Here is a 26,000-nt window from a genome sequence, read left to right on the forward strand (position 1 = left end):
AGCGGTGCCTGAATCCAGGCTCTCAGCCCCTCGAGGTGCTCGGCAGCCAAGCCAGGCGGCGGGGAGCCAGCCCTCCACCGGGAACCCGCCTCCTAACCGGACTCAGCTCCATCCGCGCTCCCCTGGAGACCCTCCACCAGGAACCCGCCTCCTAACCGGACTCAGCTCCATCCGCGCTCCCCTGGAGACCCTCCACGAGGAACCCGCCACCTAACCAGACTCAGCTCCATCCGCGCTCCCCTGGAGACCCTCCACCAGGAACCCGCCTCCTAACCGGACTCAGCTCCATCCGCGCTCCCCTGGAGACCGGGGCCAAGGCGCTGCCCCACCGGGCGTGGCTCTGGCACCAAGCCCCCGGGAAGGCCACGGGGGATGTTTCCAAGGGCGCCTGTAAGACGCCAGAAGTTACAACACCTGTCGCTTGGGAGGAGTTTACCTCTGGAAACAGGTGGTAGAGGGGCTGAGGGGCTGGTCCGAGGGCAGCTCAGGCGTGGCAGGGCCCTCACAGGGAGCACTTCACACCTCTCCTAATGCTGCTGCTGCAGGGGAACGTGACCCTGGGCTCCAACGACCCCACTACAACCCTCACCCTCCTCTGCAGGGAAGCAGACGTGCCCTTGGCCCTGTTGTCTACACACAGCTTTGTCAAGAGAAACTGGATCTAGAAAGCCTTTTATTCGTTCAACAAACATTTACTGTATGCTTGCAGACTCCGTTCTCTCTCATAGCCACCAAACACACACCACTGTGAGGTGTTCGGTTCCCCCCGTCCATCCACAGAGCGTTAGCGTTACCACGGAGCCAGCCTGTCCTCAATCGACCACAGGCCCCTACTGCCCTCCAGCTCCACCTGGCTCACACGTTAATAAACAGGAAGCCTGATCTGTGGCCGACAAAGAAAGGAAAGCATGTGTTTTTACTTCTTTCTCTTTTTTTTTGAACTTTCCCAATCTCGGGGGTTTGCGCTAGGCAAAAGGCAAAATTATCCTGACCCTGGAACAAGGGCCATTCTGGCTTTCATGGGGTGTAAAATGGCAGAGCCCTTCCAGAAATTCATTGTCCAAGATGTAGCAAAAATTCATGCATCAAGATAGCCTCTAGGGACTTCCCTGGTGGTCCAGTGGTTAAGACTTTGCACTTCCACTGCAGGAGGTGCGGGTTCCATCCTGGTCAGGGAGCTAAGATCCCACATGCCCCATGGCGTGGCTAAAAAAAACGAAAGAAAGAAAGAAGAAAGATAGCCTCTGTAGACTAGGTTCTAATTTCTAACAGCAAAACCCAACGAAAATAATGTCACCCAATAGCCATCTGATAAAATTATAGATCAGAAGGAAACATACCTAAATGTTAATAGAAAGTCGGGCTTTAAATTCTAGCTACTGCATCTTTAACCTTTGTCTAAGAGAAATCAGTAGTTTTCTTTAACAGAAACTATTACTTTTATACTAGAAAAAATAAAATGCTAGTGTTTAAAAGTCCCGTGTGGGGTGCTCCCCTGGTGACGCAGTGGTAAGAATCCACCCGCCGATGCAGGGGACAGGGGTTCGAGCCCTGGTCTGGGAAGATCCCACACGCCCTGCAGCAACTAAGCCCGTGTGCCACAACTACTGAGCCTGTGCTCTAGAGCCCGCGAGCCACAACTACTGAAGACCACGAGCCGAGAGCCCGTGCTCCGCAATGAGAAGCCCGTGCACCACAATGAAGCGCTGCAACTAGAGAAAGCCCCCGTGCAGCAGTGAAGACCCAATGCAGCCAAAAAAAAAAAAAAAAGTCCCGTGTGGGGCCCCAGAGCTGGGGAGGGCTCTGAGTGGGTCAGGTACCTCCAGGGCCACAGCAGCTGTCTCCGGCTTGACTGTACAGGGGCTGTTCTCTAACAAGCCCTGGTCCCCCAGGCCCCTGGTTACATCACTGGGCACAAAACATCCCAGTACTGCTCAGGGGATATTAGTGACTGACAAAGGCTCAGCCCCAGTTAATGCAACAGCCTGGAAACACAAGAAATCTCAGTGATGCAGCACGAAGCAGCTGGGAGGCAGCGAGGACTGAAACGAAAGCATCTCCAGCCAAATAGCAAACATGAGATCACCATAACCCAGGCCTGGGCCTCCCTCAACTTTCCCTTTGTGTGTCTTTGGCGTGCCTCTGCTTTGCAGGGCCAGCATTCAGAATGAATACATTATATTTATAAAGTGACAATAAGAATCAACTTGTAAAACTACAGGGCCCTGGTTATGTAAATTAAAGGTGTCTCCTCAAAGAAATAATATGTTGCCACTTAAAGTGTCATTTAAAGAGCACATCATGATACAAAAAAAGCCTTACATTAAAATGCTGAATGACAAAAAAGCAGGAAATAAGAACACATGTGCTACATGGTTATAATTCATCCAACAATGTACACACGGAAACAAGACAGGAAGAAAACAGCATATGCTCGAAGGTTTGTGTTAACTGTGGTTGCCTTTGAAGGGAAAGTTACACCAGTAACTCATTCATCAGTTTTCTCTGTTCTCCAATCTTTAATACACATGCACTCACTTTACAATTAACAGAAAGTAAATTTTATACTTTTTTATTGTTTCCCTTATGATGAAAACTACTCAAGAGGAGGGTGTTTGGTTGTAATGTATGCAGAAATAGAAATATAATGTTGTGCACATGAAACTTACATAATGCTACAACCCAATGTTACCTCAATTAAAAAATATCAAAACTAAGAAATGCAAAAAAAGAAAAAGGAAAGGAAAGAAAGATCAAGCTGCAGAATATACTGGGAGGAATCAAGGTAGAAACAAGGATTTGTGTTAGGACAGAGGCTGCAATCTTTGAGCTAGTGTGAGCTATGGTGCAAAGTTATCATGAGGCAAAATAAAATCAAAGTAAAAATAAAAGGAGAGTGTACTTGGTCGGAAAGGCAAGGCTGCTGTGATGCGACCATTTTGCCACGTTTAGGTTCAGGGTTACCATGATGTGGCTATCCTGTACGTCTAAAACTTGACTTCAGAGCAAGAAAATGAAGCCTCTCTCAAATAAAATTTTTGTTGTTGTTTTTTTGTTGTTGTTGTTGTTGTTTTGCGGTACGCGAGCCTCTCACTGTGTGGCCTCTCCCGTTGCGGAGCACAGGCTCCGGACGCGCAGGCTCAGCGGCCATGGCTCACGGGCCCAGCCACTCCGCGACATGTGGGATCTTCCCAGACCGGGGCACGAACCCGTGTCCCCTGCATCGGCAGGCGGACTCTCAGCCACTGCGCCACCAGGGAAGCCCCAAATAAATATATTTTTTAATACATTTCTTGTGATACTGCTATGCTCCCATGAGGAAGGCTAAAGCGAAAAATGACAAATACCAAGTGTGGACGAGGATGTGGAGCATCTGGCACTTTCCCGGGTGGAGAAGCACAAATTCGTACAATTTGGAAAACTATCAATTTCTACTAAAGCTAAACACAAATATCCCCAAGGGCCCAACAAAGCCACATAATACATGTCCTCAAGATAAGCTCAGGAAGGTCCACAGCAGCACCATTCATGAGACCTCAAGCTGGAAACGTCCCACTTGTCCATCAGGAAGAGATGGGATAGAGGGGTCACAGAATACAGCTGGCCCTGGAACAACATGGGTCTGAACTGCACCAGTCCACTTACTTATATGTGGATTTTTCTCGATAAATAACGTACCTGTATTTTCATTTTACACATCTTTAAATTAACTAAGTTTGGGGAAAAGTTTGTGTTTGATTAGAGATCACAACATGTAAAATCAAAAGAACTAGCGTTTGAGTCCTTATTCTATTCAAACTGTTTGAGTTTCTGCTCTCGGGTGAGTCATTTATCAATTCCTTTGTTTTTGAGGCAAAGACAGCAAGCAGTACCAGTACTTGGATTTTTGACTGGTTGGGGGTCGACACCCCTGACCCCCTCCCCCTCATCGTTCAAGGATCAATGACTTATTCATACTCTGACTTCATACGGCGGATAGGAGTGAACAAACTACAATAAACATGCAACACGGTCAACCCTTATGAATCAAACATGGAGCAAGAATTAACAGGCATGAGTGAGTACCTGCTACATGACTGCATTTACTGAAAGGTCAAAAACAGGCCCAGCCAATCTCTGTTAGAAGTCAGGATATAGATCAAGGCAGGGGAGGAAGGAGGCAAGAGGAGGCTTCTGAGGTCAGAGCCTGTTTATCTGCTGCCAGTTACGGGAGTGTGTTCACTTCATGAAAATTCATCAAGCTGTGTGTTTATGATCTGTGCACTTTCCTGTGTGTGTATATATACACGCATGGATGTGTACATATGCATAGTTTTTTAAGCAGCTTATTTAGGGGAAAAAACCCTGCGAGGTGGGACAAGTGGGGTTGTCTGTTTACTACCTAGTCCTTTGATTTACCCGGACACAATTGCGTGATTCCTTGTATGAGAGCCTCTGACTGCCTTTAATCTGGAGAACAGAAAAAAGAGGGGAGAGGATGGGGGCGGGGGAGGTTCTCCAGTTTTAAATTTTCTTTGCACTTTCATGGGGACTGACTGTACAAAAGCTAAAAAGTATTCAGATTCAAATCACTTCCTTTTACAGGGTGAGTACACACATTTTAGAAATAGATGTTCTGCACTCCCCCACCCCCGCCATTAGCATGAATGTCTCTCCTACAGAGAGAGTGAATTAAAAAAAATAAGGATCAATATGGAAACTAACTCTGAAAACAGATATTATGCTTCTGATGGATTTACAGTGATTGGGATAATTTGAAGTTTCCAGAATTTTCCTCTGTCACATCACTTCTGCTCTCTGCTTCTACCAGGAACAATGGGGTACACACATATTTACCTCCAAACCACTGAAGGCTCACAAACCCACAATTCCTCTTCCCTCAACAAAAATCACTTCCTCTAAATGGCCATTACGAGAAAACTCAAATAGGAAAGGGCACAGAGACAGGTTGAGATATACAATTTGCTGCAGAAATTCAAATTAAAATGAGCCTTTCAAAAAAACTGAAATGAGCTTTTAATTCTAAACCAAAACCGTTCTTCAGTTTGTCACCTGTAAAGTAGGGCTGTCAGGAGGATGAAATGGGATGGTCCACGTAAAACTCTTAGAAGAGCACTGGACACCTAATCAGCACACAATAGGGGGCAGCAACTATTATAATTCTCATCAAATTAATCTAGCACAATCCAAGTGACAAGAACTAACAAACCAACCATCCAAAGCACAACCTGAAATGTGACCCCTGTAAACTCTTTAAGCAAAAGGAAACATCTGGGGACAGCACCTCCACCTTACGGAGCATGTGGCACGTGTTTTAGGTTGCAGGGGGGTGGGGGGTGGCATTCAGCTCTAGTGGACATGACTTTGCAACATGGAGAACTCTTTGCTTATGGAGAATTCTTGAGACCGGACTGTCTAAAGAAAAGCACTAAAGAACTCATCATCGGTCTAAAATAAAGGTTTACTAAAAACACCGAGAGATTCCTCACCTACCAAAATAACCACACGATGCTTCCTATATTAGCCTGCTCAGGCTGCCATAAGAAAATATCACAGGCCGGGGGGCTTAGACACTGGAAATTTATCTTCTTATAGCTTGGGAGTCTGGAAACTCCAAGATCAAGGTGTCAGCAGATTTGTTACCTTCTGAGGCCTCTCCCCTTGGCTTGCAGACGGCCACCTTCTCCCTGTGTCCTCATGGGCTTTCCTCTCATGCCTGGTATCTCTCTTCGTGTCCTAATCTCCTCTTCTTAGAACACCACTCAGATTAGTTAAGGGCTCACCGTAATGGCCTCGTTTTAATTTAATCACCTCTTTAAAGGCCCTGTCTCCAAATACAGTCACTTGCTAAGGTGCTGGGTTAAGACCTCAACGTGTAAATTTGGAGAGGGACACACGTCAGCCCATGACACTTCCCAAATGCTTTCTTCCAACAGCTCAAGACTTCCTTAGCTGCTAAATGAGCAGCTGAACTCAGAGTTAAGAACATAATCTAAACATAAATCTCCTGCCCAGCAGGTTCTTCTTTTTTCCTTCTTTCTTTTTTTTTTTTTAAAGACAGGATGAGTCACCTTAAGGACAGTAAGGGGCATGGCTTTTCATAGAGTGTACATATTCCACTCATCCAGGGGGTCCTAACAGCTGCAATTCTGCCCACTCCTACTCCTCCCACCCCCCGGGGGACATGGCAATGTCTGGAGACAGTTTGGGTTGTCACAACTGGGGGGAGGGTGCCACTGGCATCTAGTGGGTAGAGGCCAGCGATGCTGCCCAACATCCTACAGTGCACAGGACAGGCTCCCAAGGCAGAGAACTGTCAAACCGAAAATATCAATAGTGCTGAGGCTGAGGATCCCTGAGGTCTACACTGGCCAAACCCTACTTCATCTTGTGTCACAGCAGATGGCCCAGCAAAGAGAGGGAGAGCCTACCAGGCCCCGTTCCCTCCACAGGCGTCTTCTTCCTCAGGAAGGGCAGCCAGCAGGCTCTTCCCTGGCACTGGGCAAATGCCACAGAGATCTAACTGGAAGAAGGCAATAGTCTCCAGCCCACCCAGCTTTCCAATTCACACAAGAAGCCTTTCTTTCCATGGGGCCCCTTCCAACTGTCCTCTCCCACAAACCTCCCACAAACTTTAGACAATGATTAAAGCAACGTTAAGGTCCCAGATGAACTGGGTAAACTAACCATCGTTTAAAAACCATGGTTTTTGGGCTTCCCTGGTGGCGCAGTGGTTGAGAGTCCGTCTGCCGATGCAGGGGACACGGGTTCGTGCCCCAGTCCGGGAAGATCCCACATGCCACGGAGCGGCTGGGCCCGTGAGCCATGGCCGCTGAGCCTGCGCGTCCGGAGCCTGTGCTCCACAATGGGAGAGGCCGCAACAGTGAGGGGCCCGTGTACCGCAAAAAAAATTTTTTAATAAATCATGTTTTTCATGGACAACTTGGAAAAATAAAAAGAATTTTTAAGTCTACAAATAACAAATGCTGAGAAGGTGTGGAGAAAAAGGAACCCTCCTACACTGTTGGTGGGAATGTAAGTTGGTGCAGCCACTATGGAAAATAGTATGGAGGTTCCTCAAAACACTAAAAATAGAACTACCATATGATCTAGCAATCCCACTCCCGGGCCATATATCCGGACAAAACCATAATTCGAAAAGATGCATGCACCCCAATGTTCATAGCAGCACTATTTACAATAGCCAAGACACGGAAGCAGTCTAAGTGCCCATCGACAGATGAGTGGATAAAGAAGATGTGGTACATGTACACAATGTTATTATTCAGCCATCAAAAAGAATGAAATAATGCCATTTGCAGCAACATGAATGGACCTAGAGATTATCATACTAAGTGAATAACTTAGACAGAGAAAGACAAATATCATATGACATTGTTTATATGTGTAATCTAAAACATGACCTAAATGAACTTATCCATGAAACAGAAACAGACTCACAGACACAGAAGACAGACTTGCGGTTGCTCAGGGGTTGGTGGGATGGGCAAGGGATGGAATGGGAGTTTGGGATTAGCAGCTGCAAACTATTATATACAGAATGGATAAACAACAAGGTCCTACTGTAGAGCACAGGGAACTATATTCGATATTCTGTAATAAATCATCATGGAAAAGAATATATATATGCATAACTGACTCACTTTGCTATACAGCAGAAACTAACACAACATTGCAAATCAACTATACTTCAATAAAATAATTTTTTTTAAAAAAAGAATTTTTAATCTATTAGCACAACCAGCTTATCCCTTTTCTTTCCCCTTTGTAACAATAACATTATATTTTTAGACCAACAGCACCATGTTATGAGCACAGGCCACCACTTCCTAAATGTCAGGCATGACGTGGGCACTTCTACAAACCTACCGAGCTATTACTGACCTCATACTTTTAAATCAACTCTGTGTTTTTTACTGAAATGTATTCTAAAAGAAATCTTCCTGTCACTACTACAAAGAGAAAACAAGTATCACTTGGCACAAACGGAAGGAACTATAAACATATTTGCTAACCTTTCAATGTTTGGCCACGAACCACCTAGTGATCTCTGGCGAAGCTTCCCACAGGCCAAGCTCTGAATACCTCAATCAATCTTTCAAAGTCACATAAATAAAAGACGCTAGCTTTAAAAACAATCAGCACCATTCTATCTCTTTAGGTAAAAGTCATCAAAAAATATGTTACAACGAGTCTTTTTCTTTCTAAATTAAACCAAAGTCCACTCACTTTTAGGAGGGAAGCTCCAGGCACTTCACGTCCATTCCCAAAGGTGGCCATCAAGTCTGGCCAGTCCTAGTTAATGATTTTCATCACGTGCATCTGGGTAGAGATATTAGAAGAAACTTCTGTTTTGAGAAGTGACAGCCCAAAGTCCAAAGACGGATCATTCGACACCCCACCTCCTCCTTTCTACTTGTTGCATGGGTGGCCGAGGTCAAGGTCAAATGGCCGCCCTGCTTCCTTAGGGACTGGCACCCAGGTGGCTCACTGGCCTTCCTCAGGGAAGCCCGGGCAAGAGTGGCGCCTGTATCCACGCTCTACCCTTCAGCATCTCCACCTGGGTTTGTAATTTCACATCTGGTGTCACTGCCTGTGCCTGGCATGGGCAGGGAGCACCTGGTCCGGGTTTGGTCAGTACAGGGGAGGGCCCACGGCAGGGATTCCGTAACAGGAAGTGGATGGCACAAGTGCAGCTGGGCTGGCAGAGGACACACAGAGCACTTCCTGATGGGCCGCTACCAACGCCTGCTCTGTTCTCGTCCAAGGGAGCAGAGAGCTGTTAATGCAACTCTCCACTCCATCACAGAGAGGGGAAGGGCTGGGGTCTATGCATTTCATTCACCAGCACAATCCCCCTACACGCTCCCCCCAAAACACCCCACCCCCCAATATTAATACCTAATATTAGGTATTAGGACTGCAAACTAATACCACGTCCACTGTGCCAACAGAAAGACACTGAAAACACACGCACCCCTACATACAGCCCATCCTTCTGATTTGTGATATTTGTTTTTGCCAATTCACCTACTGCCTAAAATTCGTAACCTCAAAAATCCATGCTCACAGCACTCTCGTGGTCATTCACAGACATGCTCAGAGTGGAAAAAACCATCCGAGTCACCCACACACATTCCCAGCTGAGGCTGAACGGGGCGAGGATCTGCCTTCTCGTCTCCGCTCTCATACTGTACAAAAGTGTCCTCTTCATGGCCTGTTTAGTGCCATGTGTCCTGCATTTCTGTGCTTTTTGTTATCTGTTATCACTGTTTAAAATGGTCCCAGCACTGTCAGCGTTCCTAAGAGCAAGAAGCCTGTGATGTGCCTCATGGAGAAAAACACATGTGTTACATATAAGCTTCCTTCGAGGCATGAGCTGCAGTGCTGTTGGTCACGAGCTCAATGTTAATGAACCAACAATATATTTAAATACCACGTCTTTCAACAGAAATATACCGAACACAGGGTTCTCTACTGATCAGTCGACTGCAATGTTGTAACCCAAGGCTCGCAGGAACCTAACCCTGTATTTCCCCCAGGAGCTGTGGTTCACTGTTCGCTAATTCAGTGCTGGCAGGGACTTCACAGAACAAAACTACTGCAAGTAATAAGAATCAACTGTACTGTATACCTAATACTACCCTCCATGATGTCAACAGAGACAGGCATTTTAACATCACAAATCAGAAGTGACAGCTTCAATCAAAAGTTCAGAACTTCCCACTGAATAAACACATTTGTATAAAGAACTCCCTACGCGGGCACTGTTCGTCCACATCAACAGTGAATTCACATCACTGCTGCACCGTCGTCCTGGCGTGGCGTGAGCACCTCTGCAAAGGAGCACGTGGCCTGCAGCAGCCCTGCCACTACAGATTTAGTCATGTGAGGTCTGAGAGAGCTTCTGGCAGAGTCGAGTCCTCTGTGGCCATTTTCTGGCCAGAGTTCTTACTCAACCAGACTCTCTACAAAGTTCTAGAAAGACGAGGAGATCGTGTTACCCAGTGCAAGAGTCCGCATGAGGCTTGGTCCCTCTTCCAGGCTGTGCAAAGAACAATTTCTGGCGTTCTCTGAGGGCTCATATCTGCTCTGCATACATTATGCCCGACCACATGGGCTCATATCTGCTCTGCATACATGATGCCCGACCACATGGGCTCTTACTATGTCGCCACTTTACGGAAGAGGAAACTGAGGCACAGGAGGGAAAAGACAGTGGTCTGGGACTTCCACGGTGGCACGGTAGTTAAGAATCCACCTGCCGGACTTCCCTGGTGGCGCAGTGGTTGCGAGTCCGCCTGCCGATGCAGGGGATACGGGTTTGTGCTCCGGTCCAGGAAGATCCCACATGCCGCGGAGCAACTAAGCCCGTGCGCCACAACTGCTGAGCCTGCGCTCTAGAGCCCGCGAGCCACAACTACTAAGTCCACGTGCCACAACTACTGAAGCCTGTGCTCTAGAGCCTGTGCTCCGCGACAAGAGAAGCCACGGCAATGAGAAGCCCGCGCACCACAACGAAGAGTAGCCCCCGCTCGTCGCAACTAGAGAAGGCCCGTGCTCAGCAACAGAGACCCAACGCAGCCAAAAAAAAACCTCACAGTAGAAAAGAGAAATAAAAGCATATGTCTATACAAAGACTTGAATGTTCTTAGCAGTGTTATTTACAATAGTCAAATACTGGAAATAATCCAAATGTCCATCTTGGTGAACAGATAAACAAAATATAGTATATCTACACAATGGAATTCTATTAAGCAATAAAAAGGAACTTTAAAGCCATTGTGCTAACAAAAAAGAAGCAGACTCACAGACATGGAGAACAAAACCAGTTGTTACCAGTGGGGGGTGGGGGGTGCTAAATAGGGGCTGGGGAGCAAAAGGTACAAACTACTGGGTGTGAGATGAGCTCAAGGATGTACTGTACAACACAGGGAATATAACCAATATTTTGTAATAACTGTAAATAGAAAGTAACCTTTAAAAATTGTATTAAAAAATTTAAAATTAAAAAAAAAAAGCTGTGAAAAAAGGCAGATACAAAGACAACATATTTTATGATTCCATTTATACGAAATTTCCAGAAAGGGCAAACCTATGAAAACAGAAAGCAGACCAGTGACAGCCTGGGATGAACTGCGAACAGGCACGAGGGAACTTTTGGGACTGATGGAAATGTTCAAAAACTGGATCGTGGGGATGGCTGCACAAACTCTATAAATCTACTGTAAAAAAATCAGCGAGCTGTACATTAACAGTGGATGTATTTTATGTGATGTAAATTATACTTGAATAAAGTTATTTATAAAAAAAAAAGCTGAAATAGACTCTGTACCTAGTCAGCTCTTTCTTAACCCAGTTCATCCAAAACTTCCCAATGCCCCAAGTCCAAATACATCAAAAATCAAAGCATCCTTGTCCAATTTGGCCACAAAACCCCAAATTATCACTAAGAGAAGGCAAAGTCTCAGTTCTGCCAGAGCTGCTTTTGACAATATCTATCACACCAGGGCGTCTACATACCTGGATGGAATGGTTTATGTAGTTAATCATTTCCTGGATTTGATCAGGAAGGAGCAATGAAGTCAGTAATATTTCTTTACTTCCTACCATCAAAGGTCCTTCCTCTCAAAGGAGAGTTCTGGAGATCCCCCAAAGCAAACCTTACACAAAGACCTAATTATCACTATCTGTCCTAGTAAAGACCCCGGAGGTACTAAGCACTTAGTGTTCCAAACTTAACACGGATTAAGTCTCAAAACAATCCTAGGAGGTATACATAATTACTGTTACTCCCACTTTACAGATGAAAAAATGAGCCCCAGAAAGGTAAAGTAATCTCCCCAAGTCACACAGCTAGTGAGTGGCAAAACCCAGGCTTGCACCCAGCTCTCCAATCCTACGCCCACGCTCTTAACAAATCTCTTGTGTTTCACCAAGAGGAGAACTTCATTTAGCCAGAAGGAAAGCACATGATGTCAGAAAAATGGTTTCCAGCAACGTGAGGCAAATGCCTTGTGTCCAAACAAAACCACTGTAATAGTTTTCTCAACATCAGGATGTGGTAACTTTCTCAAGAGAGAAAAGAGCTCTGGGCTACGGGATTCCTCCAGCAAATAAACTGCATGTCTTGGTGACATATGCTGAGTGACCCCAGCATTAATTATACTCTGTCTCCTGGGACCTGTGGCACCTATGTTTTTGGTTTTTTAACCACAAAATCCCCCAACCATCCTACAGCTTTGAGCCATTAGGTAAAAAGAGTTGATCCACCTCCTCACACTGAGTATCCCTATGACCTCCAACACATTATTTAGCGTCACTGAATCTTAGTTTCCCTGTCTATAAAATGAAGAAACTAACTCCAAAAATTCACACAGTTGTTATGAGGATTTAAACACAGCCATTTATCTCAAGTGCCCAGCAAAGAATCTGACCCATCACAAATATATTTCTTATTCCTTTACCTCCCCCTGCCCCCCCCACCTTAAACTGCAGGAAGCCTTTCCATCTCTCTGTGCTTCCAAAAGTGCTTCCCAACACCAAGATCCGCAACTTGACAAGGCTACTCCTAAAAATGCAGATTAAATACTAGAACATATACACAAATACCTGGAATTCCAGATACATGAGTTGAATTTGAATCCATGTCACTGTTTAGGAAATCAATTAGTTCCAAAGTGGCAAATTCTAAAGAAGGAGTGATCTTCCATGCCAATAGCAAACAGAAATCTTTTTTTTTTCCAACTGTCGGCACCACTCCCTCTGGGCCCCTGTATCAACGGTGCATATTTCTATCATGGTAATCATCACTTTTAAATAATTATTTGCATTTTTCTCTCATGCACTGAATCAGAGGTTCTCAACTATGCCAGCGCATTAAAATCATCAGGGCAGCTTATAGCCAGGTCCCACCCCAGACTCTTATTTCAAAGGTCTAAAATGGGGCAGGGATGGTAATTGTTTAAGCTGCCCAGGTGATTCCAATGCAGGGTCAGGAGGCATGCACCTGTGGTCAGGGCTTGTTTAATTCGTATATGCACCCCAGACACCTGACACAGACACACACACACACACACACACACACACACACACACACACGGCATTTTATAATTGTTTTTGGCACAAATTAATAACTAGAGGATCTTCGAGTCCACTGATCATATTAATTCATTAAAACACTGAGAAAAAAAACATTTACTGAGGGTGTATATTACATCAGGCACTATGCCAGGCTCACGGCTCAAGTTAATTGTTATCGTTCTTTAGCCTTGAGCAGTCAGGATTACAAGGCGCGCCAACAGTGAAGGAAAGGGTGGAGGGCTGTCGGTCTCTGGGGTCAGAGAGCCCGAGCGCAATCTGCATTTTGCAGCATCTTCCCAGCAGTCCTCGACCTCGCTGGGCTCGCTTCCTCCTCTGTATTCTGTCAAAGGGGACCCCTCACCGGGAGATTTAAGGAAGACTTTAAGAAGACAGGGACAAAGACCTCACAAAATGGCAGCTGGCAGCATTCTTCATTTTTCTTAATTCGACGGACACCTGGTGAAGCCAGCCTACTTGTTCACCCTCCTCACCCCCTCCATCAAGTAACTGACGCCGCAAAGAGCGGCCGCCACAGGGAAAAGGCCCAGAGAGAACAGGACGCCAAAAGGAAGGGTGGGTTCGAGAGGCCCGGCCCCGCCCAGCTGCGGTTCTCAGCCTTCACCCGACAACAGCCTCACCTGGGCGGCCTCGGAAAATGCACATTTCCAGGTCCCACCCCCAAGAACTGATCGGCGGGTCTGGGCGGGGCCGGGGAATCTGCATTTTAACCAGCTCCCCTCAACCTTTCCCCCAGCTAACTCTGTCGCAGGCGATGCCACAGACCCTTAACACCTCAACAGGTCATTGCCATCCTCCGAATAAGAAGACGGCAGGGCGCAAAACATCCTCCCGTCCTCTCTCTCCAAGTGAGGGAAACCCTCACCAGGCTGCCCAGGGGCCTGCCAATGCGGGAAGGCACAGCAGGTGGCAACCCCTACGCCTGCCAGGGGGCTCCTTCTCTCAAACTGGGGAACCGTGGGGGGGGGGTCTCCTGTTGACCAGTAGGAACCCTTCTCGCCCTCCTGCGGTTACTAGTTCGGGTCCAGCCGGGGCCGGGAGGGGAAGGCGGCCATCTGGGGGCTGAGACCCGGAGGCACTGATGGGGACCCCCCCCCCGGCGGGTCTGCGGAGGAAGCCATGCCTTCCCCGACAAATAAACTGAGCATATCCGGGCTTCCGAGGACTCCACGCGCAGAGCAAGGTTTGATACTGACCGAATCGTAATTACAACGACAAGGAGTAATCAGGAAACAAAATGGTTAAGAGGCAAGGCTGATCCCAATTCCACGCGCGTGTAAACAGCGCTGGGCAGGCCCGGCTTCTCGGGGTTTCGAAAGGAAGGTGGGCATCGGTGAGAGGCAGCCGGGCGCTTGGGCCCAAAAGGGACGCGATCGCGCCGGGAGCCCGGGCGGGAACTGGAGCTGAGCCGAATTCCCTCCCAGCCCGCCCGCCCGCCCGCCCGCCGGCCTCCCAGGCCCGGCCACCGGCTCATGGCGCCGGCCAACCTGTCAGGCCCGGCCCGCCCTGCCCGAGCGCCAGGCTCCGGCCGCGAGCGGACAAAGGAGGGCGGCCAGCCCCGGGTCCCGCTCACCCGCCGCGGGGCCTGCTGTCCATCCGCTTCTTCTGGCGCACCGGCTGCAGTGGGATGTTGTCCGTCATGTCGCCCGCGCCGCCCGCCTTGGCCGCCGTGCCCCCCGCGCCGCCTGGGCCGCCGCCCGGTCCGGCCTCCGCGCCACCGCCCGCCGGCGCCGCGCCGCCCCGGGGGAGGAGGCGGCGGCAGCGGGCGGGCCGGGCCCGCAGCGAGGGGGCGAGCTCGCGAGCGCCGGGCCACGCGCGGAGCCGCCCGCGCGGCCCGACCGACGGACACGGGCGCACCATGGGCCCGAGCTACGCGCCGCGCCCGTTCACCCCGCGCCGCGCCTGCCACCGGGGGCGGCCGGCTGTGTCCGCGCCGCCGCCGCCGCCGCAGTGTCCCCGCCCCCGGCCCGCGCCGCGCGCCCCCCACGCGCGCCCACCCGGCCACGCGCCCCCCGCCCACGCCCCGCCGTGCGCGCGCGCGCCCGATCCCCGCCCCCAGCCGACACCACTTTCACGCGCACACACTGCCACGCTCCCTCGGCCTCCATCCTCTCACGTGCTCACCGTTGCACGTTCACACGCGACCCTCGCACACACACACGCACACTCATTCTCACCTGCTTACTCCGCACCAGCATCCGACCTTCACAATCACACACGTACACCTGCACGCACACACCCTGCTACACTCACGCCCATGAGTCACCTTTGTCCGCCCTGGATCTCAGGCCTCACACACGTGTGCCCCCAGGAATCACAGTCACACCGGGACCCCACGCTCTACCTCACTCCGCTTTCCGGACTCCCTTACCCACCATCCTTCACCATCCCCTACCCTCACTCTCCCACCTGGACCCCTGAGATTCACAATCACAGCATGCACTTACGTACCTGCACACCCTCGTTCTCACACACACTCCTTCACCTACCTCTGGGGCTGACACACGTACCCTCTCAGTCACCCAGACCAACACGTGCACCTACATCCGCTCCTACACAGTGTCCTGGATCCACTAACTCTCCAAGGACTCGATAAAATTTTAAGAACAGAAAGATGATGAATAGTGGTGAAGGCAGGAGGGAAGGAAGTTAAAAATCCATATGTAATGAAAGAGCCTCAAAATGTAACGCCGTGTAAACCAACCTACGGCAACTAAAGGAAATTTTGAAGTAGCCACATCTAGTACATTTCATGCGGGATGCGGGTGCCTTTTGTTTGCGATGAACAAGGGCAAAGCCACCAAGTGTCTGTGTCTGGGGCCTTGGGTGAAGTGGATCCCAAACCAAGAAGTGTGACTTATCTCATGTTCCGATGAAGTTCCTCAAGAAAAGCATGTCATTAGACGTTGCTGCATGGCACCTTTGAAGGGAAAACAGCATTCTTTGGCTAACAGACCCGGTCTGCTTTGCGTCCTGTACCTAGGATAGTGCTAAGTGCACAGCGTGATACACACACAGTCAACTCTCAGTAAAGGCTCATTGAGTGGAGGAAATGTAAACATCCTGACCCACCAATTATGGCATCAGAGGAGGCCCCACCCTCTCCCACCTGCTCCCCTAAGGTCCCCTCTCAAACCCCACCCACCTCAGACCCCTTTCTCTACTCCACTACCATAGAAGGTAACAGACAAGACCGAAGAGATCGTGGCCCTTTAATCCAAGTTCCCCCACACAGCTGGTGTTGAGTAAATGTGAGCTCTTGTTTTTTGGGGGGTTTTGTTTTGTTTTGTTTTTGCGGTACGCGGGCCTCTCACTGTTGTGGCCTCTCCCGTTGCGGAGCACAGGCTCCGGACGCGCAGGCTCAGCGGCCATGGCTCACGGGCCCAGCCGCTCCGCGGCATGTGGGATCTTCCCAGACGGAGGCATGAACCCGTGTCCCCTGCATTAGCAGGCGGACTCTCAACCACTGCGCCACCAGGGAAGCCCTGAGCTCTTCTCTTGTTTTGTTTTGTTTTGTTTTCTGAGCTCTTGTTTTAATCGAGCACCTAAAACACACGTGGAATCCCACATTTAATCCTCCCAGCCCTGCCAGCTGAGTCTAAATGGTCACACCCATTTCACAGGTGAGGAAACAGAAACTCAGAGTGGCCTGCACAAAGCAACGTGATTAGGAAAGAACTCAGCTGGGCTCCCAGGCCCGGTCTTTCCTGATCCAGAAGGCAGGAAAAATGCCCTCCAGTGACCAACGGATTCAGTTATCATGACATTTCCAGGTACCTATTAATCCTGATTCCAAATATCTTTGGCCCACCCATGGCCACCCTTGTCAGGCTGTGCCCTCATTGTCTAGAATATGCAGTAATAATAGTGGCTCCCTCATCTGAGATCTGTATCACTTCCACCATCTCCCAACTGTAGAACCAGAGGCAACTTACAAACTGCTGAGGCTCAGTTTCCTCATCTGTAAAACGGGGATAGTACCAGCCTCAGAGGATTGTTGGAAGGGTTAAATGGGCCAATCATGTACATAAAGCAATTCGAAGAGTGCATACGCAGAGGGAGAATGTGGGCAGTTCAGGATTGTTGGAAGAATTCAGGGCAATAATAGGAACACGTAAAGCACTTAGTGCAGCGCATGCCACAAGGTCAATTCTCATCAAGGTTAGCTACTACAATTTCTCGTCCTCCTCCTACAATGAATATTATTTTTTTTCCTAACTAAAGAAAGAACACCACAGTGTTATCAAATGGTGGTCTCTGGACAAAAAGATTCTAGATAGATATTTGAAATATAATTCAGTCACTAGATTATTTTTTGTAGTAGTTAGTACAGAGAGCTCCATATCCCATCCCATACCCACCTTACCTCATAACCACCCCCACCCCAAACCCAGCAGTCTCCCGTATTAACATTTTGCATTACTGTGGTACATCCAAGTGGATCTTAAAATTTTATGTTTTGTCTATACTTTCTGCTTTTTCTCTAGTGAACAGGTATCACTTTTACAATGTCTTTCTTTAAGTAAATACATTTTTAAAAGACCAAAGAGCCCCCTCAGTCTCCAAAGGTAATAACATTTTCATATGAAAAGAGGCGATTTTTATTGCCTTTGCATTTTCCAAATTTCTTTCAGTGCACTTTTATAATCAATACAGAAAACACTTTAAAAGACTCCCTTCCAGCAAGGCAATCCCTCAGGAAAGGAGGCACTTAAAGGCTTTTATCTCTTCTTGAGAGAGATCCAGATGCTTGCGTGAGATAGCAGAGAGCCTGTGGGGAGAGCAGCAGAGCTGGGGCAGTGATGGCATGAGGATGTGAGGAGGGGCACAGCATCCCTCTTCCGGGCCCAGCCCTGCCTTCTTCTCCCTGTGGTCCTAGGAATGGTCACCTCAGGTCCTGCTTTCTGAGGAGCAGCCCCTTTTGTGGCCCTTGACAGCCATCTCCATCCAAGGGCCCCATCCAAGAAGCCACTGACCCCTAGAAAGCTGGAGCAGAAAGATCTTTGACAGGTAAACCAACCTAGTCTAGCCTCTTGTTTCCAGAAATCAGAGAGACTGAGGCCCACAGAGGTCACCCAACCTCACCAACAGATGTTGGGCCCAGACCATAATCGATCTTGAGACTCAGTCCAGCCCACGCTGAACCCTCATTTTCACGGATCACCAAGCTGGCTGCAGCTGGTTACAGAGTGTTGGTGGTAAGAGGACATGAAGTCAGGGGCACTAATGGGTGAAACAGAGTCAGGGAAAACAGGAACAATGACTTAATGAAAATGTTTTGGGTAAACTCAGGCTGGGGAGAGAAGTTCTTTTGGTGCCTAGAATCTTCTCTCTGAATGAATTCTCTCTGAATGAATGCATTCGTTTAGGTAGTCCCTAAAACAGTTTCTCAGCCTCAGCACTACTGACATCAGGGCTGAATATTTCTTTACTGTGAGAGGCTCTCCTGTGCATTGTAAGATGGTTAGCAGCATCCCTCATCTCTATCCACTACATGCCAGTAGCAGCTCACCCCCTCCTCCCTGGTTGTGACCTCCACTGATGTTTTCAGACACTGCAAATTGTCCCTGGAGGGCAAAACTGTCCCTAGTTGCGACCCACTGGGCTAGAATGTGATGTTATATCATTTCTAAATCTCTAGTAAAACTGTGTCTCTAACACTAATCTTACCTTCCCACTCCCCCTTTTTGGGGAAAGAACTTTGTAAGTGCTTTCCACAAGCACCTGTATCTAGCTAGGATTTAGTAACATTACTTTGTTTGTAGGGTACTGTTTTTACCTCCAAAAAGACAGAGGAAGTTTAGGGAAAACACCCCTGAACAATTCATTCAAGTCATCTTCACCAAGGACCTACAATATTCCAGGCCCTGGGGATACAGTGAAGAGACACACGATCCCTGCTGCCTAGGGCTGGGGGCTCTGCTGGTTCCTAGAGGTAAGAAAAGACTGGTCATCTTCAGCAAGATGACCAGATGACCCGTCTAGCACACTCTTCTGGGTTACCTGTGTCTTTCCTTGTCTTTGAGCTCTCTTACAACTCTCTAACTTGCAGAAAACCCAATAGTAACACAAATGATTCTTCTCCATAGAAATGCAAATGAACTTTGTCCAATGGAATGCAGTTGATTCTAGCCCTGTGGATACTGACCATTTTTTGCATCTTTATGTAAATTCACTTCAACTTTCCTGATTGCCTGAAATTGGGGAGTTCTTTCAATTCTCCTTTCAACCAGTTGTAAAACTCTTGATACAATCTTAGACACATTCATTTTACATTTGTAGGAGTCCTGATTTTCCCCTTCTAAAATGTTATATTTCAACAGGATAGACAGAAAATAAACAAGCAAACATTTCAGAGAGTGCAAAATGCCATGTGGATAACAGAACACGGCAATGTGAAAGAGATATTGTGCTTTTGTTTATCATTCTTTCTTGATAAAAAGTTGGCAACACTAAGCAATTCCCTTCTATTCCAGGTATATCTACAGCACTTACCACCAGAGAAGGTCATTAGTTTCACTGTTTTTAATTTAAGGACCCACAATTATCCCTTCAGGATAAAATAAACCTTCCTATCCTTTGTTCCATTCCTTGTCTTTAGAACACTGGTATTTCTTTCAACTGACTTCTTTCCTTAAAACAATAGATTGTTTACAAAGGGTGGGAGGGTGGAAAATGACAGGGGAGCTGAAGAGAGGGGAAGAAACACAAGTCATTTGGGATGTTCATTCTTCTCCCGGAAAGGTCACATATTTAGACCTTGAAGTGCAGAGCTTGACGCTTCTTTTAAACACCTTTGCCGGGTCTTACCTTAATACCACGACTGCAAAGTCCACTTCTGAGAGGTAAATTTACTTATCCTCATTTTGGCCTAGCTTAGCTAATTCTCCATTTTTCTTTTATTTAGAAATAGTTGGATTAAAACAAAAATAGTTGGAATTAGTCACAGAAAAGTGATAAGGAAGGACCTGGGGGTTTTTGGTGTTTTGTTTTTTTTAGGCAAAAGTCTTGAATTTCCCTGGATGCCAAGAGCAATAAACCCCTCGACCAAAAGCAGCTGCTTCTTTGAGCGCATTACGAGACTTTAAGAACTTTGAGAGTTCACTCATTTTCTCTGAAGAGAAATGAGCATTCCTTATTTAGGCAGTTAATGATTTTGTTTGGAAACAAGAAAACAAAACTGGGGGAATAGCTAGGACTGAGAATAATTACTCCACAAGAAGTATATGCTTTCTCCACTGGAAAAAGTGCCCCTTTAAATGATTTACATGGTTACAGAATCCATAACATCAGTGGTGCCAAGGAGAGAAGAAAGTAAAGGTATGAATTAGCTGCTGTGGTGTTTAGGTCTCCGTCAAGACAAGGTCGCAGTCACAAGGTTAGCCAGATATAGCTCTGATGGATTCAGCATAGGCTCCCAATACCAAGAAAGGGCCTGGAGAGCCCTTTTGCCATTTTGTAACTTCCAACCACACAAGCATCCAAATGTCCTGGGGTAATTTGTCGAAGGCGGTGGTGGAGAGGGGGTAAAGTGTACAGGTAGGAACCAATGAAATTGTAACTACTGCTGAAATACCATTACTCACGTATCTATATTTGAAGACACGCAGAAAACCCACCTTAGAAATTACCCCACCAGCCTACTCTTTTTTCACATTTTATTAATCAGAGAATGATGATGTATGTCATTTCATGCATGTCCCACGTGTTATGAGCTGCAAAGAACCACATCACCTTGAAGGTAAAGGAGCTGCCCACCGCCTGGGGGCTTCTGACCCACGTGACTTCCTTCCTCAGTCCCAAAAGATTGAACCAGGAGACTCCGCCTGATCCAGAGTTGGGACAAATCATACCCAACCAACTAGGATAGTGTTGATTTTCTGAACTAAACAGGAAATAGCGATGGCTAACTATTTTACACGTACTATGTCTCAGATTAGATGAGCATAAAAATGCATCACCTCACCATTGTCTTATGAATCCAATATCATCCCCATTTTGCAGACAAGATATCCAAGGTTTCATGTTATCTTGTCTTAGGGCAGGCACCCCGCCCAAGTGTTGAGCTGGGACATCTTGCCCAAATGAAGACCCAGTGTTCCCACGATGAACCCTTCTTTTCCCCCGATTTGAAATGTACCTGTTTCATCTAACTCCTCGCTGATTTTGTTTCTGGACTTTCTATGTATCCTGACATAAGTTTCCTGTTTGGGCTCAGGGATCTGCTGAGTTGTAAACAACCGGAGTTACTTTCGAAACTATTGAAGGGCTTCCTGTCAATGTGCAGATTTTCAACACCTTCCGCGATGTTAGGGTTTAGCTGAACTGTCACCTGACTCAGGGGCTCTTGGCAAGTTCTGCCGCCATAAAGGTGCAACTTTTCCACCTGGAGGTGGGCCTCTCCCAAGCTTTCTCCAGGCCCTCTGCAAATGCACGTTCCTCATGCAACGCAACAAATCCTTTCCCAGAACACTTGTCTTTAAGCAGGTTCTGGGCGTGCCAACTGAAAGCAGAGGGCCAGCAGGAAAGGTGGAAGTTCTTTTTTTCAGCTTTACTGAGATATAACTGACAACGGGAAGTTTATTCTTAAAGTCAAAAGCCTTTTGGGACTCCCTCAAATCGTCCATCAAGTATCAAAAACTGTTGTGAATACACAGAACCCACAGAGGAAGACACAACGCAGGCAGGTCTCAAGTTAAAAGAATACGTTCTATGGCAGCTGTACTGCTCACAACCTATTCTTCTGGCTTCAAAGATTAAGGCCGAGGGCTTCCCTGGTGGCGCAGTGGTTGAGAGTCCGCCTGCCGATGCAGGGGACACGGGTTTGTGCCCCAGTCCGGGAAGATCCCACATGCCGCAGAGAGGCTGGGCCTGTGAGCCATGTCCGCTGAGCCTGCTCGTCCGGAGCCTGTGCTCCGCAACGGGAGAGGCCACAGCAGTGAGAGGCCCGCGTACCGCAAAAAAAAAAAAAAAAAAAAGATTAAGGCCGAGAAAACAGCCACACACACACATGCTTACGAAAACAACCGCAAACACACGTGGAAACATTCATAATCTTTGTCCTAGCAATCCCTCAAGGAGGAATTCACCCTGGAGTCAAGTTCAAGAGAAGTTAGACCACAAAGATGATCAAAACCAAAGTCTGGAGGAAACATAATTACTGTCCAGCAATAGCTGATTAAACATTTTTGTATTATTGCAGATATTTAAAAAGGATTAGCCAGAAATGTGCTTTACCTTGGAAAGATGTCTCTAATATGTGAGAGGAGAAAGCATATTTTCCACTTAAGTAAAACAATTCTCATACATTCGAATCTAGAAAGACATAAAACTTAGCTGTAGGGTAGTATCAATTGTGAGAAAGGATGAAAATTCTAAATACTTGGGACCAGGCCATATTAGTTTAGATCAGCAGTCCCCAACCTTTTTGGCACCAGGGACTGGTTTGGTGGAAGACAATTTTTCCACATACATGGGTGGGGGAAGGTTCAGGCGGTAATGCGAGGGGTGGGGGAAGGTTGGGGGAAGGTTCAGGCGGTAATGCGAGCGATGGGCAGCGGCCGATGAAGCTTTGCTTGCTCACCTGTCACTCACCTCCTGCCGTGTGGCCCGGTTCCTAACAGGCCATGGATTGGTACCAGTCCACTGCCCAGGGATGGGGACCCCTGGTTTAGATTCCTCCATTTCAATTATCTAAACGATTGGGTTTATCTCGCTCTCAGTCAACAGAGTGGCTGCTTTACCCTAAATTTAGATGAGTTGAGGTCAAAGAACATCAAACCCCGGGGAGGAGGGCATCCACCTGCAAAGGAAGTTGACACGCAGAGCTCACATCAGGTCAAAGGCAATACGGACACAACTCCTAGACCTTTCCTGGATGTCAAGACTCCTTTCCAGGATGCTGCGGTACCCACATCCATTACATAATGAGCCTGATGCCGTGTCTTGCAAAGACACAACACAGCACAAGAGGCTACTATGCCAGGAGGACATTACCATGGTCCTGCCCTTGTGTCTCTCCTCAAAGAGCACTTCTCCCACCACCCTAAGATTCTTCCCTTGGAATTAAATCCCACCTCCTATGTGATTCTCAGCCCATCCCCTTCTAAGCAGCCAGCCTGTAAGTATGAGATGATTAAAATACTGTCTCTCTGGGAATTCCATGGCGGTCCAGTGGTTAGGGCTCTGCACTCCACTGCAGGGGTCACAGGTTCGATCTCTGGTCAGGGAACTAAGATCCCGCATGCAGTGCGGCATGGCCAAAAAAATCAGAAACAAAAACCAGAACCTGTCTCTCTGCCCAGTGACGTGTAACCAGGTATGGATGGGTTGAAATGTGGGATCATCTAGGGCCTGATAAATTTTCCACAGTTACAAGTGAACACAAGCAAAGTTCTCTAGAAGGAGAGGACTCTAATAAAATGCCTTAAAAAAGAAAGATACCAACCAGCAAGTAGTTAGCTGTGTGTGCTTGAGTAGTGGGTCAAGCACAGATGTAACCAGATGTGCAGCTTCAATTCCAGGACCTAGAGAGACCAAGGGAGCTGGAAACGATTGTCAGTTAAGGATCCTCAGCGTTGTTTTTTTTAAATTTTTTGGCTGCGCTGCACAGCATGTGGGGTCTTAGTTCCCCCACCAGGGATCGAACCCACATCCCCTGCATTTGAAGCGTGGAGTCTTAACCACTGGACCACCAGGGAAGTCCAGGATTCTCAAGTTTAGAGCAGAAACTACCAGAAAAACTTACATACACGCCTGGTGGTGAAAAAAAGAACCATCCAAAATTTATTCTCCAACAGACAGACAGCATCAGCAGGTAAAAACTACAGGGGTTTCTCCGTAGATCATACATTCACAAGGCATTATTAGCTTAACAAGTGAGAAAGCCTCTGGTGTATTTTCTGTAACAATATCCACTTCACAGTGTAAACAGGTACTATTATGTGTTCACTTACAATTCCAGAAGGAAAGGCACAACTTGGCAAAACAAAAAAAATTTTTTTTGGATCCTAAAGTCAGGTGCAATTACCGAGAGACAGACTTGAGAACAGTCCCAATCCACTTTTCCACATAGAGGGGCAAAGACTTCACCCAGAAATGTGGGTCTTTCTTTCTCCTTCCTTGTTAAATCCTCAAGAGTGACGCTTCATCGTCTGCTTAATATCACATATACAAAAGGGGGATTAAGAAAAAAAGAATCACAACATGTTGAACTTCCAGCTGCTCCCACCAATACATCAACTCTTAGGTTTACGACAGGACCTAGGAACACTTCAGCGGTCATCAAATAAGAAAATAGAGACTATAGCTACAAAAATAACACATGAATGAGGTAGATAAATTAAAGCTTTCACATCCAGGACTTGCCTGTTCCAACTTGGTAGCCTTCATGCAATACTCAGAAAAAAAAAAAAATCTTCATAATTACTTGGCATAAGTCACAATCAAGGAACTTCTGGTACAAATTAGTATAAGAAGTTATTAGTGTATAATAAGACACGCCCTTCCTGTGAGTTTGTTTCTTCAAGAACGGACACCCAGCTCTTCAGAGTAGGCACCGGTGAACTAAATTAGGTCACCTGAGATTCCCTGCTCAGGTGCTCGCCTCTCCTGGTTTTAGGAAGAAGAAGGGCATCTGGAAAGCATAGGGAGGACACCTTGGCACTCTTGGGACTCCAACTGAACTGTATTTAAATAAGCAGCAACACACACACCGACTTTCTAAGGACTAAAATCTGTCCACTTGAGGGCATTCTACTTCAGGTTCCAAGGTTGAAAAAAAATTTGGAATTCTACAACCTCGGCTTTTAAAAAAAAAAAAAAGTACATTCAAAAAAGAAAAGAAAAATGGGTGTAGGGTTGGGAGAATACCAAACAGGTCCCTAAACAGACGACAGACCTTGTCCATTTACCCGCATACAGTCACCGCAGAAGTAAGTATACAGTACCCACCCACCCCTCCCCCCACCCCCCAAACAGGCAAAACAGTTGTCTTCTCCATGGTGGTTCAACACCTTCCAACTTGAAATAGGGCACAGTCTTTGGAAACAGTTACTCTAGGTTGTACAAAGGTTTTATGTATATAGTTTGTTGCAAGTAACAAAACTACTTTGCAAGACCCGCTTCTTTCCAAAATTAAAAAAAAAAAACTAGTCTATATTTGTTTTAGTATGAATTTTTTTTTTGATTTTTTCTTTTTTGTTTGTTTGTTTTTGCAAAGCAGCATAGCAACATTGTGATTGTAGGATGTGCCTGAGGTTGTGGTCACAACTGTAAACATTATTTGCACATCAGGAAGAAAACTGGAGGAGATGGGGTCTTTAAGAAAAACAAACAAAAAAGGGACAGTTCTAGAGAGGTCACGGCACTACTCCTTCGACGTGCGTTCTCCTGTAGCTTAGCTGACGGCGATCTTGTTTTCCTCCAGGAAGTGAGGGAACTGGTGTTTGGGGACGCTGTCGGCAGCTCCTGGCTTCTCCACCTCGGCACTGATGGCCGACTGGGAGCCATCCATCTTGGAGGTAGCGGTGTTATTCACCACAGAGCTGGCCCCCAGCGACACCGGGAGGGTGGGAATGCCACCACTCTGGATCACAGAGATTTCGTTGGTCTTCATGGCCAGACCACCATTGAGCATGGTGGTGTACTGATTCCACACAACAGGGTCCACGTTCACCGAAGGGGCCAGGATTTCCTTGGGAAATATCTCGGGGACCCTCTTTCCGTCCGTTCCTAATAGAGCCATGGTGTTCTCGATGGCCAGCTTCCTGCCACGGCGTGCCGAGCTATTGTTGGCCCCATGCGTCATATAATGGACCTGTGGGAAGAGGGACAGAAAGGTTTCCACCAAAACAGAGATGGGATTGCATGTGGGCAAA

General features: G+C 47.2%; 2 protein-coding genes and 1 long non-coding RNA gene across 18 annotated transcripts in view; 1 reads left to right on the forward strand and 2 right to left on the reverse strand.

Annotated features, from left to right (window-relative positions):
• Window positions 1-15,029, reverse strand: part of ATP9A (ATPase phospholipid transporting 9A (putative)) — a 136,865-nt gene extending 121,836 nt beyond the window's left edge. For 5 of the 13 annotated variants that reach the window (XR_004522009.2, XR_002178091.3, XR_012326398.1 and 2 more), the window contains exon 1: window positions 14,696-15,025. Coding sequence is in view for 5 of the 13 variants with exons in the window: in XM_033839431.2 (XP_033695322.1) it covers window positions 14,696-14,982 (287 nt within the window). In the remaining 8 variants the exon portion in view is untranslated. Of the gene's footprint in view, window positions 1-8,250; window positions 8,344-13,507; window positions 13,555-14,318; window positions 14,435-14,695 lie in introns of those variants that run through there. The other 8 variants (XR_012326401.1, XR_012326399.1, XR_012326400.1 and 5 more) reach the window with 4 other exon arrangements.
• Window positions 15,030-16,275: 1,246 nt separating this feature from the next.
• On the forward strand, window positions 16,276-19,700 carry LOC141276618 (uncharacterized). 2 transcript variants are annotated; one of them, XR_012326514.1, is made up of 4 exons: window positions 16,276-16,373; window positions 16,746-16,895; window positions 18,888-19,057; window positions 19,599-19,700. It is a non-coding gene; the product is annotated as an uncharacterized lncRNA (long non-coding RNA). The 2 variants fall into 2 exon arrangements; XR_012326515.1 differs by lacking the exons at window positions 16,276-16,373; window positions 16,746-16,895 and adding an exon at window positions 18,050-18,132.
• A 5,390-nt stretch (window positions 19,701-25,090) lies between these two features.
• The window catches only part of SALL4 (spalt like transcription factor 4), a 59,361-nt gene continuing 58,451 nt past the window's right edge, over window positions 25,091-26,000 (reverse strand). For all 3 annotated transcript variants that reach the window (XM_073793109.1, XM_033840106.2, XM_033840105.2), the window contains one exon: window positions 25,091-25,939. In XM_073793109.1, coding sequence (XP_073649210.1) covers window positions 25,520-25,939 — 420 coding nt within the window. In that variant the 3' untranslated portion in view covers window positions 25,091-25,519. The remainder of the gene's footprint in view (window positions 25,940-26,000) is intronic.

This window comes from Tursiops truncatus, chromosome 15 (assembly GCF_011762595.2).
Source record: "Tursiops truncatus isolate mTurTru1 chromosome 15, mTurTru1.mat.Y, whole genome shotgun sequence".
NCBI classification, from domain to species: domain Eukaryota; kingdom Metazoa; phylum Chordata; class Mammalia; order Artiodactyla; family Delphinidae; genus Tursiops; species Tursiops truncatus.